Consider the following 10766-nt stretch of genomic DNA (forward strand, 5'->3'; position numbering starts at 1 on the left):
TGGCTGTGCGAATGGTATAAACATTAATCAAATCAAATACACCGCTCGAATAAAAAATATCGTAAAGAAACTACGCTTTCCAACCATCGCGGACGAGCACAAGCCTGCCACTCCCAACGAAACATCACTTTCATAATGCAATAAACCCTCTTCTTCCAGTATTTACAAATAAAGCACCAATCATAATCACCCTTGATAACAGGCACATTAATTAAATCTCGCCCCTTATCGCAAACGACCAGATGTATCTACATTTTAATACGGAATTTCACTTTTTACACAATGCTACATACAAGAAACCACAGAAAATACAACTTCAGGTAAAATACACCAATTCTGTGCTTATTCGTTTGCTTATCTGGGTGTAGTAAATTAAAAAATTCATATGCAGGGTGTCCCGTCATTATTTTAGGTGTTTAAACGTAAATATCGTCTGCATGACGTTCACACAATATTTTTTAGGTTTAATTGAATCATTATTTTAAATTACGCGTTAGTTTCACCTCTATCAACTGCCTGCCTTGTTCTACTTTCCTTTTCTTCAGCTTTCCCTCACGCACTCTTAAACCCTCATACTGTTTTTGATTCATTTTCGGTATTAGTCGCTCTAAAATATGTTATATTTCTTTAGTTGGTAGAAATTAGTGTTGCAGCTCTGAATAAAAGTGAGAATTTTGATTTTTGACTTTTAAAATGTATTACGCATTTTACCACTCTGAACGCAATTCAAAAGGCATGATTTTATTCTTTGCCATCCAGTCGATAAAGAGTTAGTCACCGGTAATAAGGAATGTGACGTGTACTTTCCAGGAAGTGTGTAATGCTGACTCTAGAAATCTCTAGAAGCTTATCGTGTGCTATATAAAAGCAAATTGAATTTTGTTTAACAGTTAATAGTTCCAATATCGATGCCAAAGTGATAAATTCGCGCTCGTGTTAAAAATTTACATATTAAAAATCAATCTATTTAAGTGCCGTTATAAATTCATTAATCATTAATTGTGTATAAATACTTCACGTACATAATACATTATTTACCCCAAGGGAGTTCATGAACTAACTCTAAAATACTATTAATGTTCTATCAATCGGCTATTTAAAAAATTAGATTGTCGTTATTTCTCTTAATATAAAAAAATGAACTCCTCATCGTAACATCACGGTTTACAAGGCGGCCAACCATCATGGCCAAATTTTAAAATTACAATACGGACAATTTTGACTATTATAACTTTTTGCCATACGCAACTTTAGAACCAGATTTTAAGAGCAACAATGTAAAACACATTTTCATCTTACGAAGCGCAACGTTTCTTTACATACAACAGAGGAAAAACTGAGAAATACCGGTTCTTTGACACTAATAATAACGGTACTGGTATCGGTTCCGGTTGTCAAAACTTCTTAAATAACGGTTCCTGTTCAAGTGAGGGGATTATCAATGCAATCGGTTCCGGTTCCGATACTGGTTCTTACCGGTACCGGTCCCAACCGTTGCAGAATAAAGGTAGGAGCTTCTTTACATCTGAAAAAACAAAGCTTTCCAATGCATTTTGCCCTCTATTGATGGACAGTTCACATGCATTTATAGGTTTTGGAATATATTGTGATTTGTGATCTACAATTAATACATTTCCCGTGCATTTGGATTGCATGAATAGCTCTAGAGAATTATCTCAATAAAACTATATTATTTCTTTCCTTTTATAAATTTCTTAGCCTGTTGTTCCTCAACCGACACTGACAATGTTGATTTACCCTATACTTTTACAATTGGCAACTCTCGGGAAAAACTACGAGCACGTTTAAATCTCGGTAGTAGTCGACCCGATATGGATGGTACAAATGAACTCATACGTTGTGTAATGTTGGGACATAAGACATAATCGGGAAGAGAATTAAATAAAATGCAGAATGTGCGTAAGAAAAGACAAGGACAAATAAATATATTACTCCCACAACAAGGCGATACCAGGGAAACCTTCTACGGGACAAAAACCCTGGACACTCCACACAAATACACGAAATAAATAAAAGCAACCCCTTTTTACTAACAATGGCCAATTCACTTTAAATAAAGAAAAACGAACGGTGATAAGCCTTTCTCGATAAACGTAAAAGGATTACATAAACTAAAATTATACGTGATATCACAGCAACATGAATAATTAAATAATGTTAAAACATTACAGTTTATTAAATATAAATAAAATTTTGAGTACATGCACATATTGTGTTGATCATAATATCTTTATGTTCTAAGCGAGCTCGAGCTTAATAAACTTACCTACCTAATATACCTACTTTCGTAAGGGTCGTAATAGTAAAATGGTACTCCTATTTATACGAATTTAACTAAATTGCTAATTCCATAGTTTTAACATTAGACGACTATTGGAAAACACATTTAAAGTTTAGTATCTACCCTTTTTCTTATTTAGTAATCTTAGTCGTATTTTCTTTCTCATTTTCTACCAGTCAGCAATCTGTTCAATAAAATTTCGTATGGAAAAGGAGATCCTGTAGATCAAATGAAACCAAATGAGAGCTCTATTTAAATTTGTCTTTGGATTAACGCAGACATTTCTGAGGAAAGTTGATTAAGCGGATGCGACGACTACGGCGAAGTAATCGGTCAAATACAACTTAATTCGTAGACGTTTTTGTAACTCGGGGGATTATTTTTAATCGAAAGAAATTCATTATCAAGTCGTCATCAATCTTCTGCACTTACCGATTAATGCGGCATCGCGTTTACCACCACGCATTAATGTATGAGTGAGCGGGTCCTTTATGCTCCGCACACTGTTTCTGTAATCATCCAAAGTGTTAGACAGGTTGATCTGAAAATTCTCTGGGTTAATATATTCAAGTCTAGCTCTATTCGCGATCCTATTGAACTAAAGTTCATGAATTATTCATATTCCGAAATTGTCTATTCACATAGAAATATATGAAACGGTTTTATGACGGCTACTTCGTATCGTACGAATACGTTTTATTTTTTATCTACTTATTACTTTGTTCACTAATTTAAGCACCTGTGGGGTCAGTTTCATTTAAGATATCACCCTTTACAAACAAACTGACCAATTGGAAGAGTGCACTTCTGAGACAATTCACTCCAGAGACACGTTCAGTTCCAGTTTGCTAACAAATTACCATTACTTTCAGAAGCAAAAGCGCGAGTTTTGGGCCCAGGAGATTTGCACGTCAAAGCGGGAAGTTCCGTAACACTGATATGCGTTATCAATCAAGGACCCCACGATTTGGGTACCGTCTTTTGGTATCTAGGCGCAAATATACTACAGACACCACCAACGCATCCTAATGATCCAGATTCGACTGAAAGGCTATCCATACAGGTAAGACTAGCCGAGTTTTATACCAAAGTTTGACACACTTCTCTTATTCAGAATCACTGGTCGGATGGACTGACCTCTCGTTTGCACATTTCAAGCGCACGTCTTTCAGATAGTGGAAACTATTCGTGTGTTCCAACCATTGCTGCCCCTGCTAGTGTAAATGTACATGTCATTAATGGTACGTATATATTTTCTTGTAATGAATGCATTCGTTTAATGGTGTGCTGGGATAGTGTGTTTCAGATTCGACCGTCACCATTAATATTTATAATTATAATTTATTTATACAACAGAATTTAATGGCATGTGTTTTTAGCAAACTCCAAAAACTTTTTCACCAGTATTTTTTCCTTGGCGAACAATAAAAATTCCAGAAAATTTAATCCTAATTGCCTCTTGTGCATTTTTCTTTAATAGATCTTCCGTTCAGGAAGATAGGAGATTTTTCCGGAAAATGTGGGTGAGGTTGACCTTAGCAAAAGATGCTTTATTAATAATTTCATTTCTTCAATTTCTTAAAATCCATAAAAGGTGGAGGTTTTTTGAAAATATCGTTTACCCTGCCCTTCCGAAAGTTAAACCTCAATCTCTTTTTGTGTTTTTTTCCTGTAATAGTTTTTCATCTCCACGAAGAAATTGGAATATTTGAAATAGTAAAAGTGGACGATTCTGGAAAATCTGGTGACATTGAATTGAACAAAGATGTTTTATACCACGATTTATTTTTAGTTTTCTTACGTTTAAGTTTTTTAATTGAACAATTTTTCAAAAGCCGTGTGGGAAGGAGCTTTTTAGAAAATTTCTTTAAGTTGACTTGCAACCAGCCAATTTTCATCTTCAGAACGGAATGAGAATTTTTCAAAGGCCATAAAATTGAGGGTTCGGAAGTCCGAAATTACATTCACGTGGTTCTCTCGCTTCACGTCTCCGTACCTCCAGGACTCCTAAGAAATGGATTAAGTAACTTGGTGGACGGTTTCCGCAGTTTTTTCTTTGGGGGGTTTAGGAAATTTTGTAAAGGGTGCCCCCCGCTTGACTCTATAGCGAGTGAGTCTTCGCCCAGGTAAGATTTAACCCCTAAAACCCGCATTTGAGTCAGCATGAGTATCGGGACTACGGAACCAGCCCACATGTCAAAAAGGTGACGTAGAGACAACTTGACACGAAAAACTGGGAAGAGGAGGTCAATGCTAACGGGTTAAACAAGGTGTTGCTTATCGACAGGAGTACCGACACAGACACCAAGCATAAATGGGGGCTGGTCACGAAAAAACATCGTGAACTTGGACGAGTTGCTTGCGGCAAAGGAGACTTTGAAAAGAAACAAGTTGTAAATCAGCATATGCATGATTAAAGCGCATTTTTGGTAATGCAGGTCAGTATTTTATTAGCGAAGTTTAAAAATTATCGATCTCACGAGTAATTTTGGCTGCGTTAAATAATTAATTTTATTTAATTTCAATTGACGGTACGTCTTCATTTTGTAAAACAAATCACAAAGTAAATAATAAGTTTTTATACTGGTAGCGCTATCTAACGGTAAAATTATAGCACCTCCGAAACCCATATCGAAATTATGTCCTTCAATTATCGATCTCACAAGTAATCTAACTCAAAATAGACCCGTGCCTGCACATCTACACTATAGCAGGAAGCTTTTAGTGAAAATTTGAGGTTTCAAAAATGCGCTAAAAAGAGGTCAGGTGAAGTGCCTCGGTGTTGGAAAGCGTTGTGCGAAGAGCTAGACAAGGACATCTGGGGAAACGCGTACAAGATAGTGGCGTGTAAGATTAGGGCAAGAACAGCGGTGGTGGGATGGAATAACGCAACTAAGAACCGAAGAGCTAGTGAAGGTTGAGAAAATAGTAGCTGCTGCCAACGAACTTCCGGTAAATTAAGCACCTAACCCGGATAACATCTCTGCAGTGGTGGTTAAAATCCTGGCTAGGACCCTCATTCCCAAGAAGGGCTAGACCCTCAGGCCCATCTGTTTGTTGGGCTTAGCCGGAAAAATTTTCGGAAAGATAATTGAATCAAGATTGGAATGGGCAACAGCTGGGATATTATCACCAAAACATTATGGATTTGTAAAGGGGCGATTAACGACCTATGCGCTTAGGCGCATAAGAAGTGAAGCAGGAAAACGGAGGGATGTGGAGGGCACGTGAGGCTTGTTTGGTGGCATCACTGGACGTGAAGAATTCCTTCAATGCGGCTTGCATTTTCCCTTTGTAGCTCCCTTCCTCCAATATTTTCAAGATATTCACAATCAAGTTTTGACATGGCCAGTAGATGTGAGGAGGACAATCGATTGTAGAAATTAGTTCCTTGTGTTGAGACCTTTTGTTGGAGTTCCATGAAAGATTAATTTTGGTAAGATCTTTAATTAGAATACCATGAAAAATAACTTCTCACCCACTGAAGGAGTCGAACAGAAAAGGGACAATGCCCCTAAAAGTAGTTCAAAGCGACAGAAGTGAGTCCAGACGAAGGCGCGGGCAAAAATGCGCTAAAAATAATAAATAAAATTGGACTCGGCAATTACCAATCTGGAGAAAGCCGTTAACCGGGTAAACCACTGGATTATCAATTGCAGGCTCAATCTTGTCCCTGAAAAGATGAGTGTAGCAATCTTGACGGGCAGAAGAAAATGGTCAGAGGTAAATGTGGTGGGTTACAGCAATTATGGCACAAGACTATAAAAGTACTAGGCGCTACAGTGGACACTAATCTAAATCAAAATGACCTGTGAAAAGGCCTGGAAATTGGTTTTTAATTGCGATCAACCGCATCCTGCCATACGTTGGAAACGCCAGAGGTTCAAAGAGGAGGGTGATGGCCACCGCTGTAGCATAGATGGTGAATTATGCGTCAGAAAACGTGGAGGGTAGTGCGGTCAAGTGGGGGAGTGTAGTTACAGATTGAAAGAGGTTACCCGCGTAGGTAATGGCAATCATTAGGATAACGAGCGCGTATAGGACTGTGGCGGACGAAGATATTTTCGTGATCGCGGGCGAAAGAGTTGGTTAAGGGTAAAGTGTCGTGTACGAAGCGGCTGAACCTCAATATAAAAGATTGAATTAAAGGTCAGCATAGAGAAATCAGTTATTATCTCACCCAATTCTTCTGCGGACACGGAGAACTGTCGGTATCTACAATGGATTGGAAAGAGTGGGGACGAGATGTGTTTGGATTGTGGCAACTTCGACGACAAGGGGCACCACCTGGTCTTCGAATGCGCCAGATTGACAAAAGATCGGATTCGAGTGGCGACTCAATGCGGTATCTCACCTCGGATTATTTTATTAAAACAATACGTGGCAGCGAGCGAGGATGGAAGTTAATATCACAACTATGTGTCATGATTTATTGAACCAGAGTTTTTTTTTTGTTAGTTTTACAGGTACTCATGCCTTCCAGCATATCCCCTATTATCTATAAGTCTTTCTTAATTTTTTATTACTTTTTATTGTTTTATTTTACAGGAGTTGGCCGTATCTAGGATTTTTATTGCCCTTAAAAAGGGTTACCTAGACTTCGTTGCCCGTCCCTAACCACTTGGAGGTCCCTGTAAAATTTATCCAATGGTCTTGTCTAAAATCTTCCCCAATTTTCTTTTTTGAATTTTGCTGCAATAACTTCCAAATATACTTCTAATGTTTTTATTTTGTAAAATTCTTTTTCTAACAGGCCAAATAATAATTCCTTTCGATTCCAACATATTTTTATAGTCTTCTCTCTCAATTCTAAACTCCTCGCACTCATATACCAAATGTTCCGCACTCTCTATTCCATTCTCACACACGCACATATTAGTTTCACTTTTTTTAATTTTATAAGAATAAGAATTAAAAAGTCCTCTATTTGTTATAATTTGAATAATACCCCTATTAATATTCCAAAATTTCCAATTTAATCTATTTATAATGTTAGGTATATATCGAAGGTAAAGAAGACACGAGAGCAGAAAAGACTGGCAATGTAATACACATTGGCTTACATCTAGGCGGCGAACATCCACCGCCGAGACCCTGCTTGTATAATCACATGCCAGGAGGACGGGGGTAAACCCTACCTGGACGAAGAGTCAGTTCGCATTCCCTTCTGGAGATGAGTATTTCCTGATCAAATCAAATGAGTACCTACCTATATCGCGTTTAAAGATCTCTCTGTATGAAGTACCTTTTTCCTTATCGTCCTCATCCTCGTCATAACTGGCCAGTGGTCTTTTAAAGGGCCTCTCCTGCATCCTCAAATTAACCATGTCCTTTAAAGCATTGCTGGTGTTTTTCGAGTTCTTTATAAAGCCAAGTGCTCCGTCGATCGCCATCCTGACTTCCGAGGATAATATACTTCCTCAGTCTGCAGTTTACGAAAGCCCCCAGGCAGCCCATGGTGGCTTTCGGAGACACACGGAGACGGAAACGGATATCATCGCGAAGAAAACTAATTTTTCTTGTGATTCTATAACGAACTGGCAAAAGCTTTGCAACAACTGCCCCCACCCCTTTTCCCATTGATTTCAACGTTTTTGTAATAAGTACCTTAACTCCAATGATCTACGTCCTACAATTTTTTCGTTACGTTTTAACTTAATTTAAAACTACCCTTACACGAGTTTTAAAATAAAAATAGGAATCCTATCCCTAACCCTCTTTTAGTAGACATTTTTCTACTCGTCGCATCTATCGCATCGACCTTTTGTGCTTTTTGTAATATCAGTATGCATACTTTCGTTAAGTATATAGGTCACAGATCTTTTTAAAGTTTTCTCGTTGAAGTGGTTTGTTTAAAACACATTATGTCCATAATTTTAAACCAGCGGCCATCTTATTGAACGGCCTCCTTACATTTGATTAGTTCAAAAGAAATTAATCTGTGAGCCAAAAAAGGAAGCTCTTGTTAAATATTATCTACTTATGTAGTACCGACATTCAATGGAATATAAATCTCATTAGGCCAATGATAAACTTTTCTGGTAGCAGGTAGTGTTCATGTGGGAAACTTGTAAAGTATTTTGATTATGAAATGGTTTCACGGATAATGAATTAAAAATGATTGAGCTGCTTGGGAGCATCCCTCTTTTCTCCGCTTTGTCCTCTTCATTGTATTACTCTGATGGACCAAACACAGCATCCGAAATTTGAACATATTGAAGTGTACTGTTCCAATACAATAATAATCATAAATTAGGTATGATTTATTAGACCAGAATATAAGAATTTTTGAACAATAGAAATCCTGCATAATGTAAATGCTACGAAAGAATTCCGTATTCCACACTGCGCCTTTGTTATGTTAATCTGCGTGGTGGTATACGACGTATTTACTATACTTATTTTTATTGTGAATACCTAAGTAATTATGTATTATTAAGGAGCCATCTATTGTTACAGGAGAGCATCCAGCGGCCATGCAACACGGAAATAAGAACACAGCGCCGTTATCGCCCTCTCTTCACTGCACACTTGTATATAGTATCTCAGTCTTCATAATAAAACACATCAGATGAAACCTCTTGTAATATTGACTTTTATTTTTTTAATCCTTTTCTCTTTAATATTTTGATACTAAATGTACTCGTGCGGAAATTTTACGTCCGTGCAATAAGTGAATTTGTCTTTGTGAATATCGAAGCAAAGAAAATGAGTTTTCATATTACGACCTATTGTACTAAGTGACACCTTTTTTTTTAAATAAGACAGTTCTGAAGGTGGATTTTAAACATTTATTATCTTCAAACGCACAGCTTTGCTTGTGTCACTCAAATCTTTCAAGATTGTATACTTTTAAGTTGAAATACTGAACATTCCTTTTGTCCTTAATTCCCAGTCTCCACTTCTTTGTTTAGAAAATGTTCATAGGGATTTTGTTGGATGTTGTGATTTACATTTAATTATAAATAAATATTTTCCTGTTACTTATTTATTATTATCTGTTGCCAAACACCAATTCCATTAGTATTTCTATATTGCTTTAATTTACCTCCACAGTTTACTTAAATCATATGTACCAAAGTAATATTTTTAGTTGTTAATCATTGAAAAGACCCTATTTGTATAGATACTCTTTAGTGCCAAGTTCGCAGTATTTTACCCATTGTTATAATGAATCTTTTACCAACATTTGAGATTCTCAGTGCCCACAAGTAAACATTTTCTGAGAGAGTCGGGCCTCTACCATAAGAACCCCTTTATTATCATTCTTTGCCCTTTTTTGAAAAAAAAATGTGACCTTTTGATGATCAACGTAATAGATTTAGAGAGTTTCCAACTGAACGTGGTCTAGAAAGGTGTCAGAAAACGAATTGAATGAAACAACGTGATTTAAATATGAAAGAAATCGATCTTCAGTGAAGAAGCTCTACGCACATTCAATAAAGCAAAACAAAACAATATTCTTTATGTTCGACTCGATCATAATACGCTGAGTTATGACACTGTTTAGCGTCCATAATCTGCTACTTTATTGGACTAGTCCATAATGATAAAGTAATTTGGACTCCTGTCACTGTCAATTTCTTCGGAAAATGCATTTTAAAATAACGATCTGTTTTAAAGAAGAAGTACACGGAACAGAAAGTTATAATTTTAAGAACACATATCTATATTATACATTTCAATAAATATACTAAATTAATGTTAATAACACAGTTGTTATTGTTGGTAATGTTAATTCCCGATGTACCCTTTTGATGCAATATTTCTGTGGTCTCTACGGCTTTTAAATTTATGAACGAAGAATTTGCCATAATGGTTTCCGTTTCCAAAATTTTGCTGGCAACACTAATTTTAGAATTGTCAGATTGGTCAATATAGCCTTTCGCAATAGTTGATGAACGCCATCCTCCAGTCGTTTTCCAGCATTTGCCAGAATACTGGCCGATGTACGACGAAAGCAATGACTCATGTACGCCGATCGATTTTCTAACTTTAAAAATTTGGCCACAATACTTGGTACACTTGCAATTTTGTGTACCTACCCCTATTTGTTGCACCGTTCAGTTCTCTTTCACGTAGTTCACGAAAAACCTGCGATAAGGTGTCTTTGGAGAACGAAGTGCCATGTATTTTCGAATTAAGTCTAACAAATCCAAATTTTTAAGGTTTCCGGGCACAATCATGAAAGATCGATCCGTCTTTGTTTTCATTTCCACAAGTTTGACTATAATGTGAATTATATGATCTTCAATATTCGTGGTTTCCAATGAAACTAATTCCTGTCGCCTGCATCCACCAGCTACTCCGAATATAAGAACTACTTAAAAATAGTAAATTATTATTCAGGGCATACCCTTAACAGACAGGTACCTTGTTTAACAAATGTTCTTTGTTACTAGCTTTCACTAAAAACGTATTCACATTTTCTCTGTCCAACGTCAAAGACTTCTTAGCTTTATGA

The 10766-nt window shown here is 36.7% G+C and overlaps 1 protein-coding gene across 1 annotated transcript; it reads left to right on the forward strand.

Annotated features, from left to right (window-relative positions):
• Window positions 1-1441: 1441 nt before the first annotated feature.
• On the forward strand, window positions 1442-9247 carry LOC116181635. The gene is made up of 4 exons (XM_031502016.1): window positions 1442-1507; window positions 3129-3365; window positions 3417-3543; window positions 8762-9247. The coding sequence occupies exons 1-4, from the start codon at window positions 1442-1444 to the stop codon at window positions 8875-8877; spliced, it is 546 nt and encodes a 181-aa protein (XP_031357876.1). The 3' UTR covers window positions 8878-9247.
• The last annotated feature ends 1519 nt before the right edge of the window (window positions 9248-10766 follow it).

Source organism: Photinus pyralis, unplaced genomic scaffold (assembly GCF_008802855.1).
Source record: "Photinus pyralis isolate 1611_PpyrPB1 unplaced genomic scaffold, Ppyr1.3 Ppyr1.4_unclustered_Scaffold1492, whole genome shotgun sequence".
NCBI lineage: Eukaryota > Metazoa > Arthropoda > Insecta > Coleoptera > Lampyridae > Photinus > Photinus pyralis.

What these genes read in the sequence shown, in the direction of transcription:
- LOC116181635 (XM_031502016.1), top strand. Translation starts at nt 1,442, where the DNA reads ATGCAATCGGTTCCGGTTCCGATACTGGTTCTTACCGGTACCGGTCCC. An exon ending in CCAACCGTTGCAGAATAAAG is followed by an intron (nt 1,508 to 3,128) that starts GTAGGAGCTTCT and finishes AATTCACTCCAG; the next exon opens with AGACACGTTCAGTTCCAGTT. An exon ending in AAATGTACATGTCATTAATG is followed by an intron (nt 3,544 to 8,761) that starts GTACGTATATAT and finishes CTATTGTTACAG; the next exon opens with GAGAGCATCCAGCGGCCATG.